Consider the following 13545-nt stretch of genomic DNA (forward strand, 5'->3'; position numbering starts at 1 on the left):
GTCCCTCACAGCTGGCTTTCCACAGAGGCCAGATACTAAGCCACCCTGGCTGTGATTTGGAATTACCAAAACCCACTGCTAGCCTGCTTTTGGTTTGAATTCAGGAAGGACAGTCTCAGCAAAGCATTATCTGGGAAGGGGACCGCCTCCACCCAATGGGGCCTCCTCTGCCCAAGGCGTCCCCTTGCACCCCCACCAGGCAGATGGGAGCCTGAGCAGCTGAGAACAAGGGGACACCTGTGGGTTCTCCGTAGCTTTACAACCAGGTGTGAGCTCAGTGCAATTTCCGAAATTACTGATCACACATAACTGATTGTTCGCGTTCTAATCTGCATCGCTTTGGGGTGCACTGTTGGCCTGTTAAAAAGGATAATGAATCTGCTTCTCAGTATGTAGTTTACGTGATATGAGCCTGATTAAGAAAGTATTTTCAAGCATTCTAAGTCATAGGAAATGCTGCTAGAGATTAGTCAAGATGAAACACATACAAATCTGCATTTACTCGAAAAATTCTCAGAACTCGCTGCTCTGTGCCCCCTGTACTCTGCTGCTTGGTGTCTTTGTTCCAAGAAATTCAGAGCACCTGTCGTACCACATCTTAAAAGAAGGAAACTAAGGAAATAGAAGAGAGTTGTGTAGAACAGAGCCCAGTTTACGATGCAAATAGTTTCCTGGTGGTTCTTACTCAAGTTTCCTCTCACTGTAACTAACTGCTTTTCTCTATTTTCCTAGTATTTTTGGCTACGTGTGACTGGGGAAATCAGTCGGGGATAATTTTATTATTAAACTACCATGTTCTTATAGAAACAAATCTCCAGTCTCATTTTAAATACAACAGAGCCCTGTGGATCAGTCACAGGTATTTTCATTAGGCACCTGAGATGCCGCTGAGGTGGGTTTCTGTTGTTACCTTTATGGGATTGGGAAGCTGGACAGTTTCCAGACATGCCAGACACGTGGGTTTAACACTGATGACCTTTCCTATGGGACGCACAGATTGTGGTTGGGATTTTGTCTGCAGTAATTCCTCACTTTGTGTTTTAAATCAAAATCGCTAAAGGTTTGCTTTCATGCTGCCCTTGAGCTGCTTCACTGCTCGGACGCTCCTCTGCTTTCCCTCATGTGCAGTAGCTGCCAGGTTTGTGCTGGCTCTCCTCTCAGGAGCACACGGAATGGGGCCTGGTTTGCAACGGGAACCCTGCCCAGCATCGAGCTAGCTTCTCAAAGGTTAAACTCTTTTGGCAAAAACTGCAAATATGACTGAATAAAAGCATAAAAACTAAAAACGTCAAGAATGGAATTATTTCTGACAGGGAGCTACATGGATGCAGAGGACTCATCATCTTTTTTAAAGTTTGTTTCTCTATTTAAGTCTTCTTAGTTTGTAATTCTTATAATCCTCTCTTTGATGCAAATAAAACCAGCATCTTAATACTTTTTATGATTCTTGATTTCCCTGGGGGGGGGGGGGGGTTGCGGGTGGTAGTGGTAGAAACTGTAAAAGCTATTTCTTCTTCGTTTGTTTTAACCTTTTCATTACCCCCAAGTCGCAACCAAACTACGTTTTCTGGAACACAACTGAAAGGAAAAATGTTTCTGGAGAGGAATAAAAATCAGATTACTAAATTGATTTGACACTATTAAGGATTCATTTTTTGTTTGTTTCTTTTTTGTTATATCTAGGTAGTTGTCTGCTTACAAAGTACAGGAAATGAAAGTTTCCGGTAGGTGTCTCTGTAAATGCACCTTGTTCAGTATCACTTAAATCTCTAAAATGCATTTTGGTCTGTGGCTTCTTTAGGGGCCTGTTAATAGATCTGGTTTTTCAGAGTAGCCCAAAGTGTTTTTCTAGTAAATTACCAACACCCTATGTTTAAAGAGGACGTCTGTTTTTTTGTAAGTTTTAATGTTTACTTCGCTTGTTCTTTGGAGACATCGGTCACTGCCATATGTCTCATCACTAGAGTTTCTATGTAATCTCTGCTCTTGTTTATAAACTAGGGACTTTTATTTTTATATTTCAAATTCACAGATTTCTTTTGATGGAGACACCGTCTCTCTCTCTTATGTCTATTTCAACAATGTGACTGGCAGTTTATCAGTTTTCCAACTCATAAACTTTGCTCTTACTTGTTGAAGGTTAACATTTACTATCAACTTTTCATTAAAAGTGAAATTCAGAATCATCTTTAGAAAGGAAAACGGACTTGACTCAAGGCTAAAAACAGACACATCAGCAAGACAAATCTGGGCTTTTAGGGTTATAACTGACGTTCCCCCAGAAAGATGACCCAGCCCTGTAGTGGCAACACACACAGCGTGCTGAATTAGAGTGTGGGCCCTGCCACTTACTGCCTCTAGGACTTGGGTAAATTTTATATATTTTCTGTAACTTTCTCTGTATTGGTAAACTGGGGATAATACCAGCACTGCTTCTTAGGAATATTATTAGAATTAAATGAACTGATGTTTATGAACAGCTTAAAACAGAGTTTAATACATAGGAATTTTGCTGTTGTTGTTGTTGTTTAATGAAAGAGTGATGAAAATGTCTCCTCTCCTGAGATAACGTATTTCTTAACTCTGACAACAACAAGTAAATACTTTCCCTTCATTAACACTGGGCTCCGCGTTCTACAGGAAATCACTCATACCTATTCATTATAGAAATCACGTTATGTTGTAGAAAATAGGCTAGCAAAAGAGTATTTGATCTACTTAGAGTTAAGGACTTTTTAAAAATTTTCTTTGTTTATTAAAAAATACAAAGATAATTTAACAGACTTAAATTAATTTGTAGATCTTGTTGGCTAACAGTAGGAGTTTGGAGAGACTGTATTCTTGGTTTAGGGCTTCTAATTTCTTTTCTTTTTTTTCATTTTTCATTTTTCAACTTTTTCTTTTTTTTTAAATTTATTAGTTTTTTTAATTTATTAGTTACAAGGTAATACTTAGACATTCATCATTTATATCCCTCACACTGTAGGTCTTCTAATTTCTATATGACAACTGTCAATATTGTCTAAGATGTGGAAGAGATTTTAATTCCCAGATGAATATGTCCTGTGAGTGGCAGTGAGAAGTTTAGTTTGGAATGCTGATCCCATCCCTCTTCGTCCTGAAGGCTGTTGACGTCACACCAGTCACGTTCAGTCTCCCCATCCTGATTACTTACTGGTTTCTTCTCTTTTTCTGCATATAGACATGGCCAGACTCCCTTGTTTGGAATCAGACAGTAAAACTTTTTATTTCATTGTGCTACCATGTCTTCTTAATGCCACCCACCTCTTCTTTTCACTGAATAATTTGTCAAACTTGTCCATCGGCCATTTCACTTCCTCAGCCAAAGGAGTGATATCTTGAATACATGAAGAACTTCTACAAATCAATAAGATTTGCTTCTTTCCAACTCCATAGAAAAGTGAGGGGAAAATATAAACACCCTGACCAGCCATTTCAAAGAACCGGAAACATGAACAGTCAACAAACATGAAAAGATGTCCAAACTTATTAGTAAATAAGTAAATGCAAAGGAAAACCACCATGAGATGCCATTTCCCACTCAATTAATTGGCATGTATGAAAGTATGACAATTTCAAAGATTGGTGAGAATGTGGAGTAATGAGCATTCTCATATTTGGTTGCTGGGAGTAAATTCTGGAGCAATCATTTGGAAACAAATTTGGTGTTACCTAATAAAATTAAACAAATACACATCCTGTGACCCAACCATTTTACTGCTTGTTATTTAGCACGTGTGCTCTAGGAGACTTGCACAAAACTGTTCCAAACAGTCATGTTTGGAATAGCAAAAACACTGGAAATGACCAAAATATTCATAAATAGTAGTGTGAATAAATAACTTATGGTATAGTAAATCAATGGAATCCTATATGCCTGGAAAATAGGTGAACTATAGCTGCATGAATCAACAAGGGTAAATATGAAAATCATAATGTTGAGCAAACGATACTCAGGAATTCCTATGGTATGGTTTTCTTTCTGATTATAACTGATGTTTACACATTCACTGTTGTAAAAACTGCAGTGAAAAGCAAGGGAAAGCTTCATTCAATATTCAAGACAGTGATTATATCTAAGGACACGAAGCTGTACATAGGAAGGGACCAATGGAGGCTTTGAAGACATCCTAACCCTCTATTTTGAAGGCTGGGTGGGACGACTATTCTTTCCCCTGTGAAATTGATTGATCCATCATATATAATTCTGTGTATGGTGTATTTTATGATTAATACATAAAGACTCTAATACTCAAAAACTATTCTTCGGGTTTTAAGATTACTCAGTGAAAGGTTCTTCAGTATCAAATGAGTTTTTGGAAATTTCCCTGTTCAGTCTTGAAATACAAACATTCCACAAAGGAACAGAAAGTTAAGGTTAAAAATGTTAGAATTAGTTAACATGGGTATTTGTTTGAAAGTATATTGAATAGAACTGGCTTGCTGCTAGTTAAACATTGTTTTCTTAATGATAATAATAATAATAATAATAATAATAATAATAATAATAATAATAAAGCTAGCCCTTTAAAACATTTCAAATATTTTACAAATCATGGTAATATAATCCTGAAGGGGCTCAACTATACAGAGACATGTAACAGATAATTAGGATAAAAGGTTATAGAAAGAATGTAGAAAGAGGGAAACCATAGACACTCTCTAGAAACCTAGAACTTTCCAAGGCTACAGACTTGGATTCATGTAGCTGCTTTTAGTGTTCTACTAATATGATTGGATACTACTAAAAACATTAGGGGAAGATGGAGAGAAACCTGCAGACTCCATAGCTCTACAAACTTTTTTTCCAGTTGTTCCATAGGTCATTGTATGTGAGAGTAGGCTTGGCACTGAGAAGAGTGGAAGGAAAGATTAGTGTGTTCTTTTAGCCTTTAATTATACAAACAACTCTGGAATCTTCCTTTACACAGTGAATGTGTAAACATTCTTTCCCTCTCCCCTTTTTGCCATCTGGCATGTAGAGTATGACTTTGTGTTTCTGCATTTCCCCCTTTTACAAAGTTAGAGACTTGAAGTTAGAGAGTGTAGAAAAATGGGTATAGTCAACGAGTTGGGGAGTTTATTATGGATAGTCACATAAGTTATTCAAAACCCATCAAAGGCACTCAGTTTTAAAGCCAAATACAGAGAAACACAAAGGGTGTGTTACAGTGGGGTGGAGGTGGGGATTGTTCTGTATTGTTGCTGTTGTTGAAAGCAGAATCCCTTCATTAAAGCTTGCATTGTATTAAAAACAAAACAAAACAAAACCAACTAACAATAACACACAAACCCAAAAACAATTCTGGTAAAAATTCTCAAATATTTCTGAAATTGGACAAATGTATTAATAACATTGGCCTCAAATGATTTTGTGACATGTGTTAACGCCCTCCAGAAATAGAAATTTCTTCCAACTGCTCTTCTCGTCCCAAAATTCTAAAGGAAAGAAGTTTAGAATATGGTGAACTAAACTGATAGATTGTAATCTGTTGGATTTCTCACCCTTTGATATCAGTTCATGAAGTTTACTAAACATTGTTTAGAGAAGCATTATTAGAGATGTCTTGGCGAATAATGGAATCGTAAAGTACTTCACCACACAGGAAATGGGAAAACAATGTAACTGTGTCATCATTCACTTTTGCTAAGGTACAAATCCTTAGCTAGAAATAGGCAGACGAAGTTGGATTCCAGAAACAATGGTAGGACCCAACTAGAGTCTCAATTTTTCTTCAATTCTTGTGAAACCCCCAAAAATTGAGACCATTAATTTGAGTCAATTTTATTGAAAAGTAAAACATGCTGATCTCAGTTTAATGAATTCCAATTTAACTATTGATCCAATTACTCAATAATATTTTGAATATGTCATTTACATAGTTTTCCTTCCAATTTTGGAGCAGATCAGTGGAGCATTTAAAGGAAATTTCTGAAGGACTTTAATGTCATGGAATCGTTTTATCCTATATTATAGAGAGCTTTAGGAAGTAGGGAAGATGCATAAGGAGGATAGAGAATTGGACCCTAGGACCAAGGGCCATGGCACAGTGTGAGAAAGTGATAATCTAGCCTTCATGTGCACATGCACAGACAAGGTCGGACAATTAAGTTCGCGAACTTGTTGCAACAATGTTGCTAACCTTTTTTGATATCATTATTCATGATGAATTTGTACCAACTGGACAAACAGTTAATCAAGTTGACTATTTGGAAGTGCTGAAAAGGCTGAAATGTGAAAATGTTAGATGACCTGAACTTTTCACCAACAATTCATGGCTCCTGCATCACGACAATGCACCAGCTCACAGGGCACTGTCTATGAGCACTGTCTGTGTTTTTAGCCAGTAAACAAATAACTGTATTGGAACACCCTCTGTACTCACCTGATGTGTACCCCAGTGACATCTTTTTTTACCCAAAGATAAAGGAAATATTGAAAGAAAGACATTTGGATGACATTCAGGACATCAACGGTAATACAACGACAGCTCTGATGGCCATTCCAGAAAAAGAGTTCCAAAATTGCTTTGAAGGGTGGACTAGGCACTGGCGTCAGTGCATAGCTTCCTAAGGGGAGGACTTCGAAGGTGATTGTAGTGATATTCAGCAATGAGGTATGGAGCACTTTTTCTAGGGTGAGTTCATGAACTTAATTGTCAGACGTCGTATGTACAGCTACAGTCTTTTCATATGGAGTATCTACTTCTAAAGATTGCTCATTTAAAATTTTTAAAAAGATTCTTTATTAAAATTTAGCTAACATACAATATTATATTAGTTTCAGGTATACACCATAGTTAGTCAACATTTATATTCCTACAGACGTGATCATCAGGATAACTCCAGCAACCATCTGACACCGTACCACCTTATCACGATATTATTGACTATTTTAACTTAAGTTTCTTTTTGAGCTTCCAATCCACAGAAGCCTTCTAGGACTGTCTGTCCTTGGGCTCTGGAGTACTTATTTTGATCAACACATTGTTCAGTCTATTGATGATTTCTATATTTTGTGTTCCTTCTTTTTCTCACTCTGTGGTCTCCTCCTGATTGAAAATGAAGACTGCTGTGTGCACTGCATCCTGGCCTGCTTGTTCTGTGAATTCCTGACCCTCTGCAATATTGTCCTGGGACAAGCGTCGTGTGGCCTCTGTGCCTCTGAGGCCTGCTGCTGTTGCTGTGGAGATGAAATGGGGGACGACTGTAACTGCCCTTGTGACATGGATTGTGGCATTATGGATGCCTGTTGTGAATCATCAGACTGTTTGGAAATCTGTATGGAATGCTGTGGGATTTGTTTTCCTTCATAAATATTTATATTTTGTTAGTGTTAAAACTGGAGAGTGTTTTAAAATGTTTCTTTTAAGGAGGAAGAAAAGCACATGGTAAGATTCTCATGAAGCAACCCAGTATTTGCACTGTTAACTCATTTTAAGTAATCTCTGAAAGCCTTTTTGCTCTAACCAAATCTCCATGGTTTGACATGTGAAATTTTACTACTTTTAAACTTAATAGGTTATAGTGACTGAGGGACATTTTGACCAAATCAAAACAAAAAGAAAAAGAAAAACTTAATGTCTCCTCCTTTTTATACATATTTCTATTTTTTAAATCATTCTCAGGAGTCCCTTGCTCCAAATGTATTATTTCTCCGTGGGTGTTAAAAGCAAACAATTTATTTTTTATGTGTATCTATTAATGGTTGACAACAAACATTTTTTATTTTAAAATAAACTTTGGGAAACACACCCAAACAATAGTTGGGCCCCCAGTGTTGATTTCCATGCTCTGTTCTCCACTTTTTTCACTTGTTAACAGATATTGAGTGTAACCTGGATAGAATCTGCTGGCATGCAGAGATGGATGCCATACAGTTCCCACCCAGAGGAGTACAGTTTAGCAGAGTTTAGTTCATGTAAAGAATGAACATTCCACACGGTACACTGAAGTGAGGATTATGAGAGAGAAACTCAAGAGGTATGGGGATACACAGAAAAGAACAGCTAATATCTGCTGGAATATTTAGCAGTCTTCAAGGAGAATGTGGTATTTGAGGAAGCCCCTTAGGACGAGTGATAACACCTGCTGCTTAAATGAATTGTTTAAATTTAGGATGAAGTTTTAGGTGAACAGCCTTGAACTGTGTGTGCACTTAAGCAGTTAAGAAAAATGTCTTAAGTAAGTATTTTCTTTAGTTGCAGGACTATAGTTTTAAAAATAAAATTTAACTAAAAATATGCATTTTGTTAAATGATTTAAAAGTAATGATTAAATTTTTGAAAAAACAAAACATAATCCATTTTAAAAGAACTATGTTTTATAAAAATGTGGAATACTTTTGACAAATTGCATTTAAATTAAGAGATTTTTAATATCGAAATCCCAGTATTCTGATTTTGATTTATTCAGATTTCTTTCTTTCTTTCCTTCTTTCTTTCTTTTTCTTTCTTACTTTTCTTTCTTTTCCTTCCTTCCTTCCTTCCTTCCTTCCTTCCTTCCTTCCTTCCTTCCTTCCTTTCTTCCTTCCTTCCTTCCTTTGTTTTCCTTCTTTTTTTTTTTTTATAATTTGATAGCTGTAAGTCTTTCTTCAGAGGAGTGGGGCATGTGTTAATTTATTTTGGTTTATTTCTTAACCGATGTTACATTTTAAAAACACAGTTAATCTTCAGTGCAGACCATTCCTTCCAATGCAGTGGGAGTCTACTAATGTGACCAATTTCAATATTACAGTTTTATGTTAAATTGGATTGATTGTTATTTTTAATTCTCCTGGTTAAATAACAAATTAATAGTAAAAACAAATGCATATTTTTAAGAATCCTTTAGCCAACCTAGACTTTTAAACCTAAAGCATGGAAATGCCACCTATGGTTTTCTTTTGAGATGAAGCCTAGTTTCTACTTATATCATTACTTAAAGGGCTTCAAAAAGAAAAAAACAAACAAACTCTTGAATCCCCCATTTAGTGCTATTTACACACACACACACCCCTTTAAATTATCTGGTTTAAATAGAATTCTAGTAAACAGCTGTCTTTCTCTTCCTTGTCTAAAGAGCGTGTTTCATTTATTACATCAAATATAAGAACATCTCTGTACTATTTCATAGAAATCCGATCTGAATATTTACATATACCCAGAGTTAGCTTAGGCGTATATATTAGGATGTAAGAGTGTCATCAATGTATTGACATATAAAGCCTTTTAATGACCTGGAATTATTGAAATATTTCATTTTTTATCCTGAAGAATTTTTCAACTAAGTGGTTTGTCTAATATTTAAATATATTCTGCTACTATTTGAGATAAAAACATTAGCACTTTTGAAGTGTTTCTCTGTAACAGAGAACATTAATAGCAGAATTTTTTGTTCATATTTATATTCATAGTTCTTTTCCTCTATTGTCTACTCCACAGTCATTCCGTAAAGTACTGTGTATGTTTAGAAAATATATATATATGCAATTGTGAAAATAGTTTCAATATATTTTAGAATTTCTGTATGTAAAATGTTTTGTTGAATTATATTGCCATCATGACTAAGTGCTATAGTTTACAGTTATAGAGTTGGTCTCTTTTTAAATGTGGAAACTGAACCTTAAATATTTTTAAACTGGACCTGTATTATCCTGAATACATTATTTTGAAATAAAAAAAATGACTTCTCTACTCTGCTGTAACATTTTCTAATTGATAAATTATTTGAATGATATTTGAACAAATTCAGCTGTAATTTGAAAACCTGAAGCTTTTCTTTATCTTACTACTTCCCTTTCTGAAGACTTCCTACTCTCCTTATGTAAATCATAGGACACACCCAAAATGAACTATGAAACATTCAGATCAGTTTATACTGCAAATCACAATTGACATGATTTCAAAACATAGTGTTCTTCAGAAGATTCATAATAGGTTAAAATGCTAATTTATACCCTTTTTAGTAACTTGTTTTCATTTATTTGCTTTGGAATTTTCTCCCAATTTATAAAAATGAAGGTACTTTTTTATTTTGCTTAGATTAAACATGAAAGATTTATGAAATTAGGTGTTAGATTTAATGAATTTCACTTAAACGTAAATCATCAGAAGTATTCTCATCTAGGGTTTTTGGTGGGCCCAATTTTTAAGTAGTAGGGAGTTTTTTTACAGTTAGTATTTAAGCTCTCCAAAATCACTTTATTTAGAAGACTTTCTATTTAGAAATATAATAATTTCATTTTTGTGTTCTTACAGTATATCAGCTATACCATTTTCCTCACCTGAAATATTCAGTGTTTCTCTGAACAATTCAAGGAGTAACCAAGGCAACCTTATGTAATAATGTTCCATTCTTTATCCACACAAACTCTATCAGTGCCCTAGATTCTAATGTGATAAACGTCAAAGTCACTGTCTCGTATAAATACTCGGAAGAGTCAAGTCCAGAGTCTCTGGCTTGCCTTCTTGAATTCCAGGTTAAATGCTTACGTTTACCCAACCACCTAATGAATAAGTTTATTTATTAATATGATTATTTTTCAAATTATTCAAGACCTTTATGCCCTTTCCAATTAGCTGTGATTTGTAGGCCTGTAGGTTTATTACATCTAATCTGACAGGCAAGATAAAATTTCATCAAACACTACAATATCCATTTTTCTCTTCCTTTTACACTAATGTAGTAAAACATATCATTTTTGTTTGAAAAGGTGGTTAATATATTGATAGGGTTTATTCCACACTTACTCTGTATATTTTTTAAATCACACATCAGATATTATCAAGGGAGTCCTTTTACCCCTTTATTTCCATGCCCCCTCTAATCAGCATATTTTTAGTGACTGTGTCGTCTAGGCATCTCAAGAGAGTCATATAACCCTCAGGAAGTTTCAACCTAGGGAAGAGGTTTAGCACTTCCCATGAGTAAAAACCTCAGTTCCAGTAGTGAAGCTAATAATATTTACTTGCTTATTTAAGGTTACACACTTTTAAAGATTTTAGTCAAAATGGAAGGGGCTGTGAAGAGGGGATAACATTATGATACAGCCTTAATGTGAAGAATGGTTTTTGCAAAAACTATCACTGATGACTAAATCCACCATGTATCTTCCTTCACATTGCAACATTCCCAATGAACGATGGCTGCTCTTTCTACTTTAAAGGACTGTCAATCAAAATATTGTATAAATGATCAAATTTTAATGAAGTCAGTAGGCAATCCGGAGGTGAAAAGGATTATACGCATAGCCACAGCCAAGCCCCACTGAAAAAGCAGAATGTACAGGCAAGCAGAACTCTTCCCCACCCCATTCTTCAGCAACCTGGGATGATGGTGTGACATTTTCCACTGGGCCCACAGCTATCGCTCCTATGCTGCTAGATGTAACCTGAGGAGGCCCCTGCCTTCCAGCCGAACCATGACGAGTAGTTCTACTTCCATCGTTTGGCCATTGTATATGCCCTCAATTCTCGCTAAGAGAGAATCCTGAATTTGGTTGTGAGGTGACCATGAAGAACACATTTTAGGTAACTATCCTTTGACACATTACCAATGTGGGGTATAGATATATGTGTTAAAGACAAAGTATAGCTCAGCAATTAGGTGTTCACTTCCAGGCAGGTCTTTGTGCAAGGTTCTGTTGAGGATGTAATTATTAGGAAAATTGTAAAAAGCAAATTCAAACAAATTCTAGGTTTGGCCTGAAAAATTGAAAAGGTTCTTAAGTTCTGTCTGATACATCAAGCGGCAGAAGCAAAGGAATTGCATTCCAAAGCCAAGAAAGAGGGTGTACAAAAGCCGCTGATTCGCTTGACATAGTTCATAGCCTTTTGCAAAGGAATAAAAGCCTGTTGAGCAGGGAACCAAAAGATCTCATTATACGATGAAGCAAAGCCATATTAAAGCTTGTGCACTAGTAACTATGTCTAAAAACAGCCTGCTGTTTTATATTGAACCAATACATTTCTTAACTTGGTAGGTTGCAGTGTAAAGATGTACAGAGCCGGTCTGCTGGATGCTATGCCAATTACAGATGTGGTGGAGTGGTGTCAAACACCTCCACACTGTTAGGACCTCAAGCAATCTTAGAGTGAAACAAAAGAAGTTTTAAAATGTCACCTCAAAACCGAAAAAGCACAGTTCAACCTGTTTGTAATGGCGCTGAGAGTCTTGAGATCACTTTTATTATATAATTTAATGTGGACATCCTACGATCCCTCCATCAGAATGCACAATTCTTTCAAGGACACGAAGAGTGCCCGAGAGATAAGGAGAATATCTTTCAAAAGGAACACCTTCAGATGACAAGGCATCTGTGATCAGCTCTGCAGGAACTGTGCTTTATTGGTGTTGAGGTGAAGGAGGAGGGAAATACCCATAAATACATATTATATTAGATTTTGTTAGATCATCAGGATGAATAATTGAGCATATTTACACAATTACACTTTAGTAAACTATTATGCCAGCCTAACTATAATACATATTCTGATAAAAATACATTAAATTGCAATCCAAAAGCAATTTGGCTGCTGAGGACATTATTTTCTTACCTAATTATTCACAAATTAATGAATAAAATTAAATTCCAATCGCTAAAGAAAATGAAGTATTGGTGAGAATCAGAACTACAGATTAGTTAAAGCAAAGATATGCAATGCATAACAGAATTAAAGCATTTCTTTTATTCAAACTCAGTGCTTAAAAAAGAACAAATCCATCATCTTGAAATTTGACTTGTAGCTTGACATTAAAAATAATATGAGTAGAATTTTCAGTGGGGTAAGCACAAAACTAGTTCAAGTTGTGTCACTCTCAATTACTGTACTCAGGTGGTGTGCCCATTAAAATTCCCACTTGTGGGTTTTGCTCACTATGCAAATGGGGTCATTACCTGGAGAATTTAATTGGTTATGACACTGAGAGTAGGACTTTTCCTTTCAAAATAAACCTACTTACACACATTTTCACTAGAAATTTGATTGTTATATATACTTCGGATTGTTTTGCTCTCTAAATATTTACTAAAATTAGACTGTCTTTGCTTCTTACGAATAATTCAGTGGATCCAAATTAATTTGATAGGGTTTTGTTTGTCTGTACCGCTAGTTGGAATGAATCTTTTATTAAGTTGTATTGCTTATCAAAATATTATTTAAAAATCTTTGTATCTTTCACACCACCTATCACACCTGGGCACACTTCCAGTAATGTTTTTCATTGTTTAATAGTATACATTTTCTCTTTCATAATTTCTAAATATTTTCATAAATTCTAAATATTTAATTTGAGAGGCTTCTCCCATTTTTCTCTTTTTTGTCCCTTAAAAAGAACTGTACAGCTAAAGAGTTAAGTTGCCCTCTTGGATGTGTAATATATATAATATTGCTCAGGATCCATGTCTATAACACTTGCAAGGTCCTTATATTCACTGATAAGATGGGATGAGGACATTCAGCTGTTTGTCAGAATTAGTTAGAGAGACACTTCTACCATGAACCGTGAGACAACTGAATTTAAAGAGAACAAACAGCTAGATTT

General features: G+C 35.5%; 1 protein-coding gene across 1 annotated transcript in view; it reads left to right on the top strand.

The window, feature by feature from the left end:
* Positions 1-9695, top strand: part of MDFIC (MyoD family inhibitor domain containing) — an 86031-nt gene extending 76336 nt beyond the window's left edge. The window contains exon 4 of the mRNA XM_081038330.1: positions 7090-9695. Within this exon, the coding sequence (XP_080894456.1) occupies positions 7090-7337 (248 nt within the window). The 3' untranslated portion in view covers positions 7338-9695. The remainder of the gene's footprint in view (positions 1-7089) is intronic.
* Positions 9696-13545: the final 3850 nt, after the last annotated feature.

This window comes from Rhinolophus hipposideros (assembly GCF_964194185.1).
Source record: "Rhinolophus hipposideros genome assembly, chromosome: 25".
Classification (NCBI taxonomy): domain Eukaryota; kingdom Metazoa; phylum Chordata; class Mammalia; order Chiroptera; family Rhinolophidae; genus Rhinolophus; species Rhinolophus hipposideros.